This window comes from Pseudonaja textilis, chromosome 5 (genome assembly GCF_049901715.1).
Source record: "Pseudonaja textilis isolate UNSWEBS1 chromosome 5, rPseTex1.2, whole genome shotgun sequence".
Taxonomy (NCBI): domain Eukaryota; kingdom Metazoa; phylum Chordata; class Lepidosauria; order Squamata; family Elapidae; genus Pseudonaja; species Pseudonaja textilis.
This window is the reverse complement of record NC_141994.1, coordinates 16,545,383-16,566,115: the sequence shown is the minus strand read 5'-3', so window position 1 is coordinate 16,566,115 and position 20,733 is coordinate 16,545,383. Positions and strand designations below refer to the sequence as shown.

Here is a 20,733-nt window from a genome sequence, read left to right as displayed (position 1 = left end):
CCATCCTTCCAAGGCCAGTAAAATGAGAACCCAGGTTGTTGGGGGAAAATATGCTGACCCTGTAAACCGCTTAGAGAGGGCTATAAAGCCCTGTGAAGTGGTATATAAGTCTTAAGTGCTATTGAAATTGGTAGAGAAGAAGAAAAAGGGAGAAATAAGAAAAACCACTGTACTAAAACCATTACAGGGAAATATTTAGTTTTTTTATATATATATATATATATATATATATATATATATATATATATATATATATATATATATATATAATATATATGGATCTTTGGTTATTCGGGTTTTCTCCGCGTAAGATTGGCAGTATCTAGGCAACGTTTCGATGAAGTCTCATTCATCATCTTCAGGCTTCTGTCTTCGGCTCTGTGCTTCTCAGAGTGATGGTATATATGGTATTCAGCTTTGTTCGGGTATTTTCCCATGTCATTATGGTTGTGCTTTTAAAGTTGTAGCAACATTTCGGCAGAATCTCATCTGCCATCATCAGGCTTTTGTATTGTGTTCGTCTTTTGAAAAGTCTGGCTCACAGGCGAACACAATACAGAAGCCTGATGATGGCAGATGAGATTCTGCCGAAATGTTGCTACAACTTTAAAAGCACAACTATAATGATGTGGGAAAATACCCGAACAAAGCTGAATACCATACATGTAAGTACCCGCGAAAACTTAAGAATACACACACACACACATATTTAAAATCTTCTGCAATTACTGTATCCTTCACTTCTGATTTTGAGGCCCTTTTAATTCCTTGAGATCATAGAGGAAATTTTGGTTTTTCTTTTTTATGATTGTTTATGATTAGAAGATAAAATTTGTCCTTTTATGATTTTAAACAGTTGTCTCTGTTATTAAATATATTTCACGTTTTTTAGCACTTCCGTGAATATGATGCTGATGGAAATGCCGTAATTACAAAAAAGGATCTGAAGGACATTCTTTTTAGATGTGGTATCCCAATAAACCCCAAAGAATTTGAAAAACTTTGGACAAGGTAAGGCTTTATTAATAATACCCTTCCCTCATTACCTGTAGACTTTAATATAATATACATCAGGAGAAATAAATCTCTACTTTAAAAAAAATACCACTCTCTATGATGTCTATGGTTTTATCTGTACTTGCCTAATTGATTGACACTTCCGTAATAGGCCCAGGGCACTATCACTATAATGTGATTGCCTGTGCCAATCCCCTACTCTCCATCAATGTGACCTCAGTCTATGTCAAGAGTGTCAAGCTCAAGGCCCATGGGCAGGATCCAGCCTGCGGGCTGCTTAGATCTGGCCCGTGGGGATGCCCTGGAAACAGCAAAGGCCCACCCACAGTGCCTCTACCAGTGATAATAGAGCTCTGTTTTCACTGGCAGAGGGTTGCAGGATGCTGGGGCAGCCGAAAATGGGGTCCCGGGAGCCCATTTTTGCTGGCAGAGTGCTCAGGCCTCCACAGGAGCCCCCAACATGAGTGACATTGAGCTGGCCATGTCATGGGGTGAAGCAGAATGGTAGCGCTGACATTTTCTCTTCGTTATCTGATTTACAACATCTCTCTCTCTCTCTCTCTGTCTCTCTCTGTGTGTGTGTGTGTGCATATGTGTATATGTATATATAATATATCTATCTATCTGCCTACCTTTCTAGCACTTCACATAAAATAGTACTCTTTCTATTATTCTTGTTTATCAGTCAGAATTTGTTTGCTCAGGATTAGAATATACAATGCCTTCAGCTTTTTGACTCCGAGGCAAGCCAAATGTTCTGTAAATAAAATTATTTAGAGAAATCTTATGTCTTAGTAACATAGCTCATGTATTGACAGCTATCAAATAATTGGATTTTTCTTCTACCCAAGAATATTGATTTGCTGCAAACAGCTACTTATTTGAAATCTGCTCAAAAACCATTAACTACATTCACATATTTCTTTTAAAACAAGCCAGAAACAAGACTATTTTCTACACTTTTAAAGTTATTCTTGCTTGCATTCTGTAGACTGGTTACCTGACTGGGATACAAAACAGGTTATGATTAAACCAGAAATTCATTGACAAAATGTGTACTATTTACTCAGAGTGGGTAAAATTTCACTGTAGAGCTATGAGTCTGTTAAGTTGTTCCATCACTGTAGAACATGGAACTTCATTAGTTGCTTTTGACTTGATGTTGCTATGTGATGGGCTTTTCGCACACATAAGCACATTATATTAATTTATTAACTTTTAAACAATTAAATTTAGTTTTGTCCTGACTTCATCCATCTCTACCCAACTCTTCAAACCACAAAGTGAAAATAACTTTAAAATAAAAAGCAATCCTAAAATATTTTATCAGGGATTCTATTTTTACAAAGTACATGGTTATGTAGAAGGCTTAGGAAAAGAACAACAGTAATAAAAATAATATTACTGAGAACCTATTCACAATTGGAGGGAAATTTTCCAGGGTTTGAACCAAGAACCTTCTTTTTAAATGACAAAATTGTGGCTACTATTTTATTATAGCATTCATGGTATGGTAATAAAAAAAATAGGAAAGCAATGTACTTTTCTAAAAATAAACAGGATTAAATTATCCCTTCAAACCTCCAGAATAATGTAAAATCAAAGAGAACAAGATATAGAAAAAGTAAAGAAGGTCAATGTTTGCAGAAACCTTTCTCTATCAAACCTTCAATGGCAACATCTGGCAGGGAATCCCCTGATATAGGAAGCACCAAACAAAGCCCAAATATGTAAAATAATGGTTTTAAAATAACATTTTAAACAATTATTTTAGGCTCCTTGCTGAAAAGTTTTTAGCATGTACAGAGGTGCTATAGGAAAATTTAAAAAAAATTAAAATGGATTCCTCGGTGATAAAATCAAAGCCCTACTCTTTTTAATGTATGGCTTAGATTTTTGAACAAGTATGTAAAAAGGGACTAGCCTTTGTATAGTTGAACCAACATCTTGAACTTTTTTTTTTTGCACCCCTATGTATTCCTGTGACAGTAAATGTGGTAAATTATTTAATATTTTTAAAACTGAGAAAAAGTGGGGCCTTTCTCCATAAAAACTGATAAGGCAACCTAGCATCCTGCAGTTCTGTTTATGCTTCTAAAATCCCTGATTCAGCAGAAATTTATCTTTGAAAATGGAAGTTGAATGGATGGTGCTATAACACCCCATTCTGCGTTTTCCTTCTTAAAAGATTCTGGTTAAAACTCAGTTGTAACTTTGGAGTGTTCTGAGAGTATGGTTTATTTCTTTGCACAGATGTACCGTGGAATTAATTTCTACCCAACTGGCTTTCTGTTTCTCTTTTTATTCTTTAAGAAATTCCACAGATTAATGTATTTGGCATTAAATCGTTCTGTTGTATGTAGATCAGTTAAAAAACAGAGCTCAGCTTCCTGTGTGATTCAGTAAAGTTATTGAAATCAATATGGCAATCTTTGGGAAGTGAAAAATAATGAAAATTAAATACCTATAAAGAACAAGAATAACATATAATATTAAAGCATAAAATTACCTTGGTGTTTTGGAAAATTGGAATGTGACACATAGAAGACTTTTACTTAGGAAGGTATATATTATGTATATAGGCTTGCCTAAATGTTTAAGGAGTTTTAAATTTGAATTTTAAATTAATGGAAATTACTATGTCACATTTTTTTTAAAAAAAGAACTTTTCTTTCTCAGAGAGCATTGCCTACCCTTATTTGTTTGCAAAGTGTTGCCTTCCCAGATGTATTCTGAGGCTATTTTTGTGCCTATTAGTTAAACCTTTTCTCAAGGAACTCAAAAGTATATTTTATAAGAACACGGCCATTTTATTGCTATAGTAGTTGCCCTATGGAATTGGTTAGGCCAAAAGGCAATACCTGTTTCAGAGTCTCCAGTAGGCCAAAGTTTCCCCAGGTTTTATCTAACAGCTTAATGACAATCCCAAACACATAGCGATATATTTGTACTGCATTTGTTGTACATAAGGGCCAGCACCAAAGGCAAAAGTATTTTTGTCCGTGCTGACATTTCTAACTCACACATTTGTTTAAAAGAAAACCAAAGCAGCTTTCTTTGTTCTTTTTCAAGTTTAATCTTCTTATAAGGCATTTCAAGGGAAGAAGCTGATTAGCTAATATTATATTGTATACCTTACTGGGAAGCTGCTGAAAAGCTACAATGATCCTAAGCTTGAAATCAATTTTCTTAAGTTATGTTCGATATTGAAGATGGAATATAGGAAGCAGGATTTGAAATTTTAAAATACAATCCAAAGGCTATTTTACCAAAGAGCATGTTTCATTGACCTGTGGTAGTGACATCTGAATAAATGTGCTTGGGCTGCTACTGCAACTACTATTTTTAAATTAAAGAGGTACCTCAGTACTCAACTACTTCAAAATTCATCGAATGCGTTTTAAAGCAGAAAACTTGTCCTGGTATTCATTTTTTCCCCAGTACTCAACACGCAAGGTAGAACTTGCTGGCATCCACTGCCTCATGACTCATTACTCCTTCCGGCTGAAATAAAGAGTTATGTGGTAGGTCATGTGGTTTGCTCTATATTCATTGTTTTTAATACTCATTGTACCTCCTGGAATGAATCCCGGTTGAGTAACGAGGTACCACTGTATATTGTATTTATGGATTCTGATTGAGTCAAAATTATTACCAGTTGCTAGCCTTCCCCATAATCTGTGATCCTGAGGTCTCCCTTGATGGTTCTGATTTGGAGAGATTGTATACCTTCCCCTGCATCAGTTAAGGATGGAGTAATTTCACTGAGACAGAATTATTGGATAAACATTAAACAGGTACCTCCCAGTGTCATGGCTGGGAGAAGAACAGTACTATTGACTTGAAAAGGCAGAAGGAAAAATTCTAAGACAGTCCTTTAAACCCAAGGACAGTTCTATTCTGCAACAGACAGAACTGTGTACAGGGGACTTCCTTCTGGTCTGCAGTAAAGTAACCTACTATAATAAGTCTGTGAAGCTTTTTTAAATGAGCATGACATTGAGTTTTGGGAGAGTTGAGATTTATTACCATTCCCATGTGAAATCTGATATTGTGGTCAGAAGTAGATCTTAATGAACAAGAGAAACAAAGAGCAATGTTTTTAATGCATCTGGGAGGGATCCTCTCTCGAGATTGGATGTCAAGCCTGAAATTGACATAAGTGTAGCCATTTTAGTTAGTCTTAGTATATATTCTTTTTCTTACTTTCTCTGTGGTAGTCATGGGGGGAAAGGTTTCGGGCTTGACACATTCCTAAGAGGGGAGGAGTGGAGATAAAGAGAGTTGTTTTGGCTACGTGATCTTTCTTCCCGTGGGAAAAGACTGTCCTTGCTGGGGACCCTTGAGGTGGAGATTCATGACATCAAGCAATGTTAAATTAGTTCTATTGGAGAATGTAACTTATGGGAGTTGTTTCTAACTTGTAATATTGTGGGGTAATTCCAGGTTGTGTCAGATCCGGAATTACCGTGGACTTTGCCAATTTGATGCTTTCCTAAATAAAAGAAAACTTTTTGAAAGATGGATTTTGTTCTTTTCTTTTTAAATGGATTTCATCACTTGGAAACCTGACACTGGAATTTGCTGAAGTCAGATGAGAAGTCAAAGGAGGACAATGACAAAATAAGCTTTGTGCTATTACAACGCACTCTGTCCCTTTTGCATATGCACTGTAACACTACACATACACACCAGAGATACAGAGTTGCACCATAACTTTAAATTGCTTGAATACTGGAAATGCTTGCGACAGAAGTACTCAAATGTGTCCATCCTCCAATATTTTCAACCTATATATTAGCATAGATGTTCATATTCTCTCTCTATCAAAACCCGTGTAACTGTTTCATTCTAACTTATATGATATGTCGGTATGATATGACTTTTATGGATTGCTGGCATACTTTGAAATTAAACTCTTGCATTCTAAACTTTCATTTGAAAGTTAGTTTCAGGTCACCTCAGACTTGTCACCTCAGTATGATTATAAATCATATAAATTATAAATCATATCAGTATGAATATAAACCATATATGATTCTGGTTTAAAATTGTGGATGGAATCAAACTAATATTGACCGGGTTCAACAAGTATACCTCTATGCATATGGGAGGTCATTTACAAATGTCTTTCATCTGAGCCAAATTTCAATCTCCTATTGTTTGTCCAAAACAGATAATAGTGGAAAAGGAAACATTGAAATAACTTTATAGTGGAATTATTGTTCCATTGCAGTCAGCCAGATGTTCAGACTGGATTTGGCATTTTTGTCTACCTATTGAGTTCTTCCCAAGGACCCAGGATAGGCAGATGTGGATGTTTGATGGTGTTACAGATATCGTGGCATGATGGAAGCTGTTCCAAATAAAGCTGCCTTCTGCTATTGACTGATAGTGAATGTGTCAATGCCAGTAGTGCTCCAGAATATTATTATTATTATTATTATTAGTAGTAGTAGTAGTAGTAGTATAGAAGTAGTAATAGTAGTAGTAGTATTTGCTGCCTGTCTCACTAAGCGGTTACTCTAGGTAGGTCACAACAATAAAAAATTAAGGACAAAAAAAGGAAATTAAGCAAAGCAAGAGTAAAATAATAGAATAAAAGAAACAAGGAAAAAGAAAAAAGTATATCTAGATATGACTAGAATGCAGATCAGTGTGAAAGCCATTAGCTTAATAGTGAATAGGAAGACAAAACTGTCCCCTGTGGATATCATCTCCATGCTTTGTGATATTGCAGAGATAAATAGCCATTATGCAAAGTGCACACTTAACAAATGGACCATCATCCATTTCTTATGGCAAATCTTATATTCTCCTCCTCCTCCATCCTAATTTTGCAGTAAATATTCATAAGAGGAAAATCAAACTATGGTTGACTATATTTCCTAGAAATTGTTCCTATGACTATTACATAAAGCATAGTATTTTACTTAAACACTTATTCCCTTTTCTGATATATCTTGCACATATTTTGCATAGCTGTGTAATCCTGTTCCTAAACAGACAATTCAAGTTTCTGTCATATACAGGGCCAATAAAGCAATTAATAAACAAAACTACTTTGTCTTCTCTGAATTTTTAAAAGGTATGATCCGAATGCAAAAGGCTACATTACTCACCAAGATTTCATGCAAAAAATGGGTGTGGAGAATATACCTCCCGAGAGTGGCTTCAATAAACCGTTTTCAGCTGATAACTACCCACACTTTATGGAACATTACAAAAGAGATGAAAAACACATTGACATCAATGAAATCATAAATAAGATCAGGTAACTTTTCTTGATCATTATTCTTATATATTTGAGTTGAAGAGGAATGTGTCATCACCAGTGGAATAATTTGGTCATTTCATTGATTTTTCTGGAAGCCTCTTTAAATAGCTTTGTATGTTACTTTAATGGTGAAGCAAGTAATTAATATTTCTGTTGTTACTTCAGTCAGTGCCATGATAGTATTTCAAATTTTTTGGGGTGCCTTCAAGTCAATATTTCATTCCTGGTGACCTCTTGGACTAGTCCCTACAGTTTTCTTGGGACGGGTTCCCAGGCGAAAGAGTGAGAAAGACTGAGAAAGAGTGACTGGCCCAAGGTCATCCAGTCTGGATTTGTGCTTTAATCACTATACTAAGCTGGCTCTCATTTCATGGTTACATTAGAACAAAAAATAAATCCCAGTTTGCCAGTCCAGATATTGTGCACTATGTACAGGTTTGTATTTTCAATTGACAGAAATTAATATATTATACATATAATCGGAAATAATTTTGTTTCTACAGCCCTGAGGCAGACACATATTTCCTTGCGTATAAGCCTTGTTTTGCTTGGAAAGAGATTAAAGTCTATTTATGTATATACTATTAAAGATTTGATTCCTCTAATCTTTAACTGGGAGAAACTGTGCATCATAGAACAAAAGGTTTTGAACCAAACTACCTCAAATGAGCCAACTTACAGAATGCCTCCAAACTCCAGGACCCATGGCTCCTATGGAAATGAACTTTGGCACTTTATGGCATAGACCAAACAGTATTTATGACATAATGACAACATGCCATAAAACATTTCTTGTGCTAATGTTAGCATGGGCTACTTTCAAAGCAGATACATCTCTGAGTGTATCCCAACTTTTTCCAGTAAAAGAAATACATTAGAAGTTCTTCCATTGTTGAAGGCATTGAGGAATCTGGTAAAGCAACATTTATACAATAATGACCGAAGGGAATTGTCTATTGTTTCTTAAAGAATAAAATGAGCCTCTGTAAATATATGTACACTGAATCCTGCCTAAGTTCGCTCAGATCCTCATATCCAAATATATTTTGCCTTAAATTACTTACCTCTTTGCAGTGCCTGTCCAATTCTCTCATTGTCATCTATCTCTATAATTCTTTACCTTTCAACCTCTTTACTCTCTGTATCTCTGTTTATCTACTCTATCCGTTAATCATTCCTCTGGTGGCCATTTTCGTAGAAAGAAAGATTTTAGATTTTCCCATTCCTAGAAACATAATTGCAGGTATATTTATTTCTGTCAAACTTAAGATGTTATTTCTCAACTTCAGCAACAATGTGGATGCACTTCAACCCCCAGAATACCTCAGTCGGCCTGCCAGCTGAGGAACTGTTAAGTTCACACATGGTGGCTTGGCAATTCTAGGAGCTGAGTCCACATACATCTTAAAGTTGTTGAGGTTGAGAAACACTGATCTAAAAGAAGGCAAAAGATAGGGATTTTCCAGAATTAATGGGACTTCTACATTCTCCACAATCCTTCTCTGACCCTATAGCCTCCATTTGTTTCTCTAAGAATTTTCTGGAAACATGGCTGGCACCAACTTGGGGAAAGTTGCTATTTTTTTTTTCTGTGTATTCTCTATTGGGGTGAAATTTTCCTTCACCCTCATAATGAGTACGGCACCAAAACAATCCAAAGCATTGGTATGATTCATCTTTGAATCCTCATTATATCATTGTCTCTTCTGTTTCACATATAACTACAAAACCAAAATTGGGCTACCCTATTCTCCTTCATTAAAAATGGAAAAAAAACAAAGAGAAGACTCCCTAAATCATTTTAATAGTCTTTGTTGTTCTGCAATACAATAGATCTTCCTTCGTTCAGCCTCTATAATACAGAGAAACCTTCTGTAAATTGCTGTTCTTCCCATTCTGCCCAAATGGTTTATAAAATATCTTTCTTAGCTTATAGTTTGCTCAGAATTTAGCTGACAAAGGCTTCTGAGAAACTCTGAATTCAAGAAAGAGGCAATCTGGATGTATATATTTTTCTTTTGTTTTAGCTCAAAAGGAATAAATATCCCAAATTAGAAACCTTTACAAAGGGATTGTCCTGTATTTCAAGAGAAATTCAAAACATTGGCAAGTGAAGTGATATTTTTAAAAACATGTTTTGTTTGGGCAGCCTGGCTAAATCCATAGTTTTCAACATAGACTTGGTACTTTGGATTTTCATTTTCATTTTTTGCCATGATTGGAATAATTACCGCTTGGCAACCATTTACTCAGTCTAAGAAATGGCACACTGTCTTCATTTTCTAAAAATAAAGAGAAAAAGTAGATTTTTTTTTTCATTGTTAGCATGTACTAGATAGTTTTCAGTCAATGCAGCCAGCATTTTAACTTCTTAGGCATGTCTCATGCATCCAAAAAGATACAGGAATTTTGCTGCTGATGTCATATTGCAGATTTATTTGGTATTTTAAATCATTGTTCCCAACCTTTCTGATTTTGTAGATTGGCAGGATGGGGGAGGGGATGGTTCCTCATGAGTGTTAGGTAAGCGCATGCATGCAGCTCTATTTATGCAAGGGGTGGCCGCACCAGTGGAGCTTTGCACACGCATGTGTGCCCACTGCTAATTCAAGTGCAGCTGCATGCGTGCGCATGTGCACACCTGCCATTTCTGCAGTCCGGGGGTTGGGGCCCCCTGTTTTAAATCTTAAGATACTGTTACAAATCAGAATTTACTATTGTTGAGGAAAAGGATACTCAGCATTTATTGATGTTCTTTCACATCTCCAAAACATCTCTAGAAAGGCTGAGTTGAACAGGATTAATAGCAATAGCACTTAGACTTATATACCACTTCACAGTGCTCTACAGCTCTTCCTAAGCAATTTACAGAGTCAGCCTATTGCCCCCAACAATCTGGGTCCTCATTTTGCCCACCTCAGAAGGATGGAAAGCTGAATCAACCTTGAGCCAGTGAGATTTGAACTGCCACATTGCTGGCACCTAGCAGTCAACAGAAGTAGCCTGCAGTACTGCATTCTAACCACTGCGCCACCACGGCTCTTAACCATGGCAGCTTGAAAATGTGTGGACTTCATGCTGGCTGGGGAATTCTGGGAGATGAAGTCCACACATCTTCAAGCAGCCAAGGTTGAGAAACATTACCTTAAGTTCTGCAGATGCTGATGGCGTATTTTTTAGCCATTAAACTTCTCGTTACCTATACAAGAGGAGACCCTAGCCACTTTTGGTATGTGGCTTCCATACAAAGCACAGTGTGGTTCTTGAACCAATTGAAGTTGTATACCCTTGAGTGACAGGACGGCATGTATACGCATATTCTTTACACAGTCCATCAGCATTTTCCTTATGTCTAATGTGTGATAGAGAGGTGATGTGGGAGAGTAGGAGTTTGTCTCAAGTCACTAGATGACTTGGATGTCTGTGTGAAAGGGGCAATATCCTAGACATCATGAGATGATTATGGAAATTATGTAATGTATGTTGCTTGTGGGATGATGTTGGCTTCTACTGAATATACAAACCATGTAAATTCACCACTGCTGCAAATTTGAGCACTTCGTCATCTCTTGAACTGCCACTTTATATCCTAGTTACATGATATAACCATTTTCCACTGAAGTTGTAGAAAAGGAACTTTCTCCTACCTATTCCCTGTTTGCTCTTTTTCCCGTCTATTAGAAGAATCTAAGGAAGATGTAACTTCTGGAAGAAAGGCTGTTTTAGATATACAGGCTTAATCAGCTCATCAAGTCAACCAGAATTTGATCTGTGTTGTAGCCTTTGAAGAAGCTTTGGAAAAATACATTTGAGGCAAAACAGATGTATTTAGTTTCTGTACACGTCACAGAACGTGATGTGGTGTAATGCAGATTCACCCATGTGACTCCATTACACACATGGATTCTCTACCCACACAGAACAGAATAGCAGAGTTGGAAGGGACCTTGGAGGTCTTCTAGTCCAGCCCCCTGCTCAAGCGGGAGACCCTATACCAAGAGTCTTCAAAATTTGCAAGTTTAAGACTTGTGAACTTCAACTCCCAGAATTCCTGAGCTAACAGGAGTGGAGGAGGAATTCTGAGAGTTGAAGTCCACAGGTCTTAAAGCTGTGAAGTTTGAAGACCCCTGCCCTATACCATTCCATGGCTGTCCAGTCTCTTCTCTTGCTTGCTTCTAAGCATTGACAGATTTGTTGCTTGATTATCTTTTCCAGGATCTTCCCAGGTAGTGTCAGGCTGATACTCTTCTTTCTTCCAACCTCAAACCTGTCAATAAAAGAAAGAAACATTTAGTAAAAGATGCTTCCCTGGAAAGACAAGGACGCTCTTTAACCCATTAATGGCTATCACAAGGTCCACCATGTTCCACTTCTGTGTCCCTTGTACTCACTAATCGGTATCCTCCCTTTTGATGCAAAGCCCAATCTGGCTAATACTGTAAAATGGAATGCGTATGTTTTAGGACTTTGCACCTGTAATTTAGAGCAGTGTTTCTCAACCTTAAGACATCTGGACTTCATCTATGCTGGCTGGGGAATTCTGGGAGTTGAAATCCAGATTTTAAAGTTGTTAAGGTTTAGAAACACTAAATTAGAGTGTCAATCTTGGACTAAAGGCATCAAAGATCCTGTTTGTCTTGGGGAAGCCCAATCTTATTAGGAGATCCCATGATTTTGTTTATACCCATTGCTCCTATTGGATTTACATTACTGAAATGAGCATCAGTACTACTATCAGCTTTCAGACACTGGAGGCAGGTAAGCTGAGGCCGTAGCATTATTTTTTAATCATATCATTCATCGCTTTCGCTACTACAATGACGTGTGAGTATTCAGCAGCACAAAGTTGAAATTCCCTTTTCTCTTGTTTCTCTTATTTCTCATCTCTTTGATAATCAAGGAAAAAGAACCATGGAAAAGATATAACAAGAAAGGTTTAATAATAAAGGCATTATTAAAGCAGCCTCAGCTACTAATCCTATCTCTACAATTTTATCAATCTCTACTTCATAACCAGGATGTCAAACTCATGATGTAACCATGCTGCCAAATGCCGACTCTTGAGTTTTTTTAAATCTAACGATTATTTTTTAGACCACCTTTTTCAGCTTTCATGGAACAGTGTATGTTTCCCTTTGCATGAAGTATATGATCTTTTAAACAGGGTGAAGCGTTTTGATTTGCAATGGAGCTTTTCTGGTCTCCTTCCAGGGAGTCACTGACTGGGTTATCAATGAGCAGATAGAGCAACATTTGAGTAGACCATCTCTTTTTCTATTGCTAAAGTGTCCTTCTGTCAGGCAGGGATATGCCCCAACCTTCTTAAAGCATTGTTATGTTGATGCCCATGTGAGAGCTGTGAAAGCTGAGGCTTATATCCACCTATTTCCATTAGATGCCCCAGTCTTCAGCTTGGCAAGCTTTCTAATGATCCTTTTGTGTGATGCACATATACTGTGAGAAAGAAGCCTCTTTTTTCTGCACCTCTGGTGCTTTGGATAGTCTTCTGTCCATTCACATAACAAACCTACCCTCCTTCTTCCTTCCAAATGCCTATTTCTGCCAATACAGTTTATTTTTTTCCACACAGTTCTGGGAAATTGAGGGGAAGAACAGGAGATAAACTCAGGAGTACACATGCTGCTGGAGTGTGCTTTCGACCAAAAATCTCCATCAGCTCTGGAAGATTCTAAGAAAGGCTTGCAGACTGACCCAGAACCCAAATGGGTAATGTTTAGATAAGCATTTGGAGAACCACCACCTCAAGCAAGCTACCATGTCCCATTTACACAACCTCAATCAGGCTTACTAATTCACAAGGAATTAGTACTGCATCTAAACTTTATAGCTGAGGAGATAGAGATTTTTTTTTTTTTAATGAGAAAGTGTAACCGAAGCTTGGCTTCCTTTCAGAGAGAAGTATCATGAGTTCTCCCAAGACTTCCACAGGGCCTTCTTGCAACAGGATAAACACAAAGAAGGCTGCATATCGGTGGATAACCTACGTAAGATACTGGAAGACTTTCAATGTTCCCTTGGCTATGAACAGTACAGTGAACTTCTGTACAGGTTGTTATATTTGACACCACTTTAATGGAATTAGACTTATTTAGAAAACAGCAAACTGTCTATACAATCTGCAAACTTAATAACTTGGTCCAGGCTTCACTCATTATATCTGTGTTTCACTGCCTAGGGCAGGGGTCGCCAACCTTTTGGACCTCAGGGATCACCAAACTCATAATTTTAAATCCCTCAGACCAGAGACCATGGGAACCCCACCCCAAAAGTCTGCAGGAAAATTTCCCACCCTGTTTTCCTACCGATCAATCATTCTTTATTTGGGATCGCAGGATACTGTCTCCAGCTCCATTCTCAGGGAGTGGTGACTGGGGAGAGACTTTTGGCTTTGTGCAAGGAAAGCAGCAGAATCAGCAGAACTCTTTCTCTCCCTCCTCCAAATTCCATCAGAAATAAGTCTTCGTGAGACTTGTCACGCCGGTACAGCCTCTTGGAGCAGGACGCCTTGCAGGGTCCCAGAGACTCATTTCTGGCGCAGTTTGGTGGAGAGAAAAAAAGACTTTTGCTATTTTCCTTCCGTGCAGCCAAAAGCAGAAGAAAGATACGGAAAGAAGCAACCCGGTGGCTAGGCCAGGCCCGGGGGGTGAGTGGGGCAAGTTCCCCCTATCCACCCTTTCCCCCATCCCCTCACTGCCTTGTGTTGTTCACAGTGCAAGTGATGCAAGCCTTGTGTTCCCACGGCCATGTGGGCAGTGCAGCCTTGTGTTCCAGCGCAGCTTTGGGGGTGACATTTCTCTGCGGACCACGAAAATTTTTTCGCGGACCACCAGTAGTCCCCAGCCCACTGGTTGGCAACTACTGGCCTAGAGCAGTGTTTCTTTACCTTGCTAACTTGAAGATGTATGAACTTCAATTCCCAGAATTCTCTGTTCTGGGAATTAAAATCCACACATCTTCAAATTGCCAGGGTTGTAGAGAATTAGACCATCAGTCATTTGTTTGTTTGCCCTTGAAAATTATTAATCTACCAGTTTATTGATATATCATAAGAACAACTGGAATATATTATTTCACTAATAGATTAACATATGCCACAAATATTTTGCAACTGTGCATACTATTTATAACCTTTGTCCTACAGACATATTTGCACAATTTCAGCAAATCTCACTTTATGGTGCTCAAGTGTAAGGCCCTGCAACGAATTAAATATCTTAAGAAAGTAGTCAAATTATCTTTTATTTTAATTTCATGATCAGTTTTAAACATACTGCACAAAAACTGTCCAAGTATTTGCAAAAGTTCCAGAGAGAATGCTTTTGCTTACTGTGGTTGGTCCGATAAGAAATACTCTTTTTATTTCTCGTTTCCTGAGACCACGCAGTAATAATAATCTATTCTTAAACTATTGTAAATACATGCATTTTGTATAGCAAAAGAACATGAAGCTTTTTGAATGAATCCAAGGACTCTGTGATAGCTAATTGAGGCAAACAACACAAAGGAACTGTTAAAAGTAAAATACACTTACCTTTCTATGCTAAAGTAGGCTTAAAATGGCATAAATTATTCAAGAATATGAGATTCAGGCAAATTTCACTCCCAAAGGAGTGAAAATTTCACTCCCAAAGGAGTGAAATTCCAAAGATGTATTTCTTATTCTGCTTTTAGCAAGATTACTGGAAAGAGAAGCCAAACCTAAACAAAATCTTTTCACTTTACCTTAAATCGAGTGATTATGCTCCTTTGAATTAAGCTTGTAATAAGAATTTTTGCTGCCTGCTCCTTTCCTCAAAGACTTTTTGATGATAAATACTTCCATTCATTGTAATTTTTTGCAAACTAGTCCTTTCTAGACCGAAAAGAGCCTTTTCTCTCCACCACCCTGCCTTAAATAATAGAGCAGATTAGCATATGCATTTGGTTTTATTACTCAAATGTTAATACCCGACGTGGCAATTTATTCCTCCCACTGAAGTGTGTTGATTATTTCCTTTTCCCACTGTGTCCCCGGTATTTGAGCCAGCTTGACACAGGCCTATGGTAAGCATTGCAGCTGCAAGAGGCAAACACAATGCTCTTTAAAGGGCTATGCAGGGCACAGAGCTGCTAATATTAGGGCCTCTACATTCTGCTGCTTTTATCTTTTTTTCGCATTCTGGCACCTCTTTATTAAAATGGTTTCCCACCCATCTAATATGCCATTCTGGCAACAACCGTTTTTTGAAAGAATGCTCTGTAACTGTCCTTCAGGGAAAACCAAACAAACAAAAAGGCGCTGTTGGATTGCTTGTTGGTGCAGTCAACATACCCTAAGGAAAGAAGTGGCCCCAGTCTTGAGCGACGATGCCCTCAAATCAAGACTGCTTCCAGGAGAGTGCATGATATCCCCATAAAGATTAGGGCATCATTTAGAGGTTATTTTTTTTTCCACCTGTTCTGGGACTCCTTAGTGGTGTCCCATCTGTGTATTAACTAGGCCCAGTCTTTCTGTTGCCACCACTTCACAGAAATGCAGTTTCAGGGTCATGTATCTTAGATGGATTTCCTATATGTTATGGTGGCTTGCACTTCTTGGATTTCTCACTTCAAGAATCTTGCCCAACTGGTTCGGTGTCTCCCAGTCAGCATTCATGCCAAAGGGGGGGACTAGAACTCATAGCTTCTTGGTTTCTAACCCAGCATCTTAGCCCCTAGACCAGTTTTTCTCAATCTCAGCCACTTTAAGATGTGAAGACTTCAACTCCCAGGATTCCTCAGGCAGCATGGGGAATTCTGGGAGTTGAAGTCTGCACATCTTAAAGTGGCTGAGGTTAAGAAACATTTGGCCCTACACCAAACTGGCTCTCAGTTTAATGGACAAGTTATCTTTGGATCCAGCCATTAGTCACTGGTAGGTCAGTGATGGCGAACCTTTTTGTTGTGATGTGCCGAAAGCACGCGCGCAATAGCACATGTGTGTGCCAACACCCACAATGCAATGTGCCCTGCCCCCGATGCGCATGCGTGTGCAACATCTCCTGCCCCCTTACCTGCGCTGCGCATGTGCACACCTCCCAGCTGATTTTCAGCCTCCCAGAGGCCTGAGGGAAGCCTCTGCAGCCTCGGGAGGCCGAAAAATGGGCTTCCCTCGAGCCTCTGGGAGGCCAAAAATCAGCTGGGAGGTGCACGCATGCACAGTGCAGGTAAGTTTGGTTGGGGCTCACGTGCCCGCACAAATGGCTCTGCGTGCCACCTGTGGCACACCTGCCATAGGTTCGCCATCAGGGCCACAGGTACTTAAGTTTAGGTTCAGTTGTTTTTATTTTCAGGACTTTTATCCAGCATCCTATTCCAGGAGATATGCAAGACAGAAATTCAAAAGCTAAACAATCAGATTAAATATATGCAAATAGATAATTGCTTATTTCCTAGTATTGTAGCTGAGCGCTAAGAAAAACAAAAACAAAACACAGCCTTCAGCTGGCAGGCAAGAGATAAATATGACTGCCAGTGCTAGCTAACCATGTTGCAGCCCTCAAATTGCACCAAAACTGCTACTGCATTATTAACAATTATTTTAGAAGTAATATTTGGGAAATAAATCTTCAGCCTTGTTTTTCCCTCCTCAGTTTAGGAATTCATATACAGGAGAACAAGCTCTCGTATTTTGATTTTCTAAGAGTTATTGATGACCGTGCGGCATTCAGATACAAGAAAAGACACGTTGTGCCCCCCATACCACCGATCAGCTTTGTGCAACTCAGCATAGATGAGGCTATGGCTAAAATAAAGCAGATGGTTACGGATTCTTCCGATTTGCTGTACAAGGTGAGTACTGTGCAATTGCTTCAGTGCCCACCATCCATGCCCACATGGAGAAAGATAAAATTCTGTGACCCAACTTGTGTTTCAAGGGAAACCCCAAGCCCATAGAAAACTGGGCCAGGGCAATGCATAAAAAGATTCCAGAAATGGGGCCAAGAAGGTGGTCGTAGGCAACCAACGAGGTTGCTTGTCTCTGTTGTGCCTAAGGAAGTAGGCGTATTTCTCACCCTGTCGCATAATGGTACCTTCTCAGACGTGGAACTCCCCACTGAATCCTGGATAAAAAGGGATATTCATGTCTGCTTTCCTTGGGGAAGACCACCCAGGGAGACAAGACCATGCCTCTAAGACTATGAAAACAGCACATTACTTCTAAACAGTTGTTAGAGTAATAACTTCAGCGTAAGGCCTAAATTTGTGGGTGCTTGTGATGTTCTGCTCCCGTTGAGCCATTTCATTGCCAAGCTTCCCAGTTCATGAAAATCAGCTGGAGGTGAGGAAGAGAACAAGTTATCTAATTCAGATTGCATCATGTTGAACCAAAAATTAAAATGTGATAACTTAGAGCCATTTCTCTTAGTTCAGTGAAGGGATGCTGCCTGTTTTGCATTCGGTCATTAGTCAAGAAGTAGACGGAATCCGTCTGGAGAAAGTGGAAGATTTTCTTCCCTTTGTTACAAGATGTTATAGAATCTGAAAACCATAAGACAAAGCATTTATTGAGGCCCATTAGTCTAGTATATCAAGCACCGTATATCAGCTACTTTATTAGCAATAGCAAGAGCACTTAGACTTATATATCACTTCACAGTGCATTACAGCCTTCTCTAAGCGGTTTACAGAGTCAGCCTATTGCCCCCAACAATTTTACAGATTTTCCTCATCCTCTACTTAAGTATAGGAGAGCCTTGTCTGCCTGGATAGTCTAGATTAGAATAAACTCCCACAACAATATCCTTTTTGTTCCTGTTTAATGACATGCAGGATTTTTTTTTTTAAAGCAACAGAACAATTCAGTAATTTGTTTTAACACCGTAATATTTGTCCCCAGAGTGTATATGTTGTATATATACGGCTATTAGGGCTGTGCAAGTTTTCAAAGGGGAGCTTATTTCAACCAAGATTCATTTAGAAGCCCTCAAAAATGGTTTTTTGAGCAGCTGACAGGGAGTGGGAGTGTGGCTCCAATAGCTGTGGAGGAAATGGGGGAAGGGCATAGTCCGGCTAGGCATTCAGAGGAAGACCCAGGCCCATCCCCTCTTCATCCCAGGGCATGCAGAGAGGAACAGAGAAGGGAGCAACGTGGCTTGCGAGAGAGAAGAAGGCCCTGATCCCTTTCATTGGCCCAAGCCACCCGTTCTGATGAGAGAGAAGTTCTCTGCGGATGAGTTCCAACCCAAACTCAGAACACTAAACCTCTGGTTCTTGTGATCGACCCAGATTGGATCCTGCAACATTATTCTGGGACTCATGTATTTGCCTTCATTCATGGACCCAAGTTTCTTTGCACAGGCCTATACACCTGCCAGGAGACCTTTGCTCACAGACAGTGAATCCAAATCAATGCAATGTCCAAATTAAATGGATGGACGTTTAATTCACACATATTTAGAAATGCATACAGGAGAATTCCCCCAGCTGTTCTGCTGTTCAAAGCTCTCTCCATCTTTCAATGCTCTGCCTGAGTCGGTTGCTATAGGCGACTGTTGTAAACAGCCATCCGGGCCCCCACTAGGCAAAATCCTGCAGGGAGAAAAGACTGTTGAGGCAGCTCATAAAGTGCCGGGACGAGAATTCACAGGGTTCTTTGCACAATTTGGTATGTTACATATTTGTTGAAGGAAAGAAGGTTGCGTGCTTTCTCTTAAACTTAACATTCTGTATGAGTTTTTCTACAGAGGAATAAGATTGTCCCAAACTAGCTTCTTTTCTTTTTAGCTACTTCGCTTGTTTCTTTCCCTGCAGGCCTTCTTGGCTTTTGATAAAGATCGCACTGGGACAATTTCAACCCTTGACTTCCGGCAGGTGCTGCACCATTTCTGTTTCACACTTTCGGAGAAGCAGTTTAACCATCTTCTGAAACTGCAGCGACTTCGTGGCGAGCACTCCATTGACTGGAAACATTTCCTCCAAAAATTCAACCTCCTCTCAGAGGTAAGAATGTCAGTCCCTTCTACTGTCCGTGAGAGGGAAGAGCAGTGGAAGCAGCTGGGGCAGAAACAGCTTTATTTTGCAGTGGGGGTGCGCGCATCTGAGAAATGAGCAATGTTGGTCTGCTTCCAAGTGGCTGGAACTCACAAGGCCAGATCAAGAAACAAAACTGACCCTTGCAAAAAAAAGCATTATTCCTTATTCACTATTGAATCTACTTTGTTCAGCCTTTCCAACCCGAAGCACAGTGGGGGGGGTCGGCGTTGTCCTTAAACTTTGTCAAGCATTCCCTGCGTTTAAATAAATGGGATGCAGGTTGTCTGGATGGGAGGGGACGAACCCAGGTTATATGTATTTATATGTCTGGCTATGTTCAGGGCAAAGCCTCCTCATAATACGTGTGGAGGCAAGACCTATTTTTCCCCTGGACTGTTTGGAGGACAAGCGGAAATTTATTCCCATCAAAGGGAAACAGATCTCTGGACTTCTTCCCTATTCCAATCTCTTTAAAACAGGGATACTTTTTACCTATTTCCTTCACTTGAGTGGATGTCCTTCTGAAAGCATACTAAACGGCTATACAACTTCTCACCCCCACCAAAGGCTACTCTGCTTCTTAGCCTAGAAAACCTGGACATCTTATCTATATAAAAGCAAAATGCCACTCACGCATCATCACAAACTCTCCAGAACCGTAAAGCCTACAAACTTGAAAGTTGGCACAAACTTGAAAGTTGGCTTCTAGCTGCTCACTAAGAAATGATTTCTCAAAATGACCATCAGAGCCTTAGTATTTTGTATATTATTATTAACACGCTCTGATGCTAAGGAGTTCTTCTCCCTCTCCCCACCTGAAAAGAAATCTCTTCCAAATGCAAAACACAAGCAGAGGAGGAGTTTCAGTTTTAGTTTCACAGCACCAAGCAGCTTTAGTACAGAACAGTTGAGCTAAGCCACGCCCAGGCTCCTTGCTGTCTCCTTCTTGCTCACACAGAAAATACTGCTTCAGTTTCCAAACAGCCGTCAACTCTCTCATACACTGACAGGATGCTAACCAGATGAATACCGATAGATGCTGATAGGCAGAGGCACAATTTCCCCCCTTATTTTCCTCCCTAAAAACTAAGCCCGACCACATACTTTCGTAGCGAAGCATGGGTATAGAACTAGTATATACTATATATAGTAATATCTAGTATATTTAGTAGTAGTAGTATATACTACTAAAACTCTTCTGATTATTTCATTCAATTGGATGAAATTGTATCAGAAGGCAACAATTTTTGAATCAACGTACCTCAGATAGGCTAACTTATAGAATGCATCCAAAATCAGGCACCCATGAACTCCTGTGGGATTGAAATTTGACAATGTTATTTGATCAATGATGTCAGGCCTTTGCTCTGCCACAATCAGCCATACTCCTGTGATTGACATTTCCAAAGCTCTCTCCCAGGAAA

General features: G+C 39.2%; 1 protein-coding gene across 2 annotated transcripts in view; it reads left to right on the top strand.

Moving 5' to 3' along the window:
- The window catches only part of EFCAB6 (EF-hand calcium binding domain 6), a 121,583-nt gene that overhangs the window by 74,482 nt on the left and 26,368 nt on the right, over positions 1 to 20,733 (top strand). For both annotated transcript variants that reach the window (XM_087934184.1, XM_087934183.1), the window contains exons 21-25: positions 893 to 1,011; positions 7,106 to 7,291; positions 13,208 to 13,363; positions 16,927 to 17,125; positions 19,088 to 19,276. In XM_087934184.1, the coding sequence (XP_087790310.1) occupies positions 893 to 1,011; positions 7,106 to 7,291; positions 13,208 to 13,363; positions 16,927 to 17,125; positions 19,088 to 19,276 (849 nt within the window). The remainder of the gene's footprint in view (positions 1 to 892; positions 1,012 to 7,105; positions 7,292 to 13,207; positions 13,364 to 16,926; positions 17,126 to 19,087; positions 19,277 to 20,733) is intronic.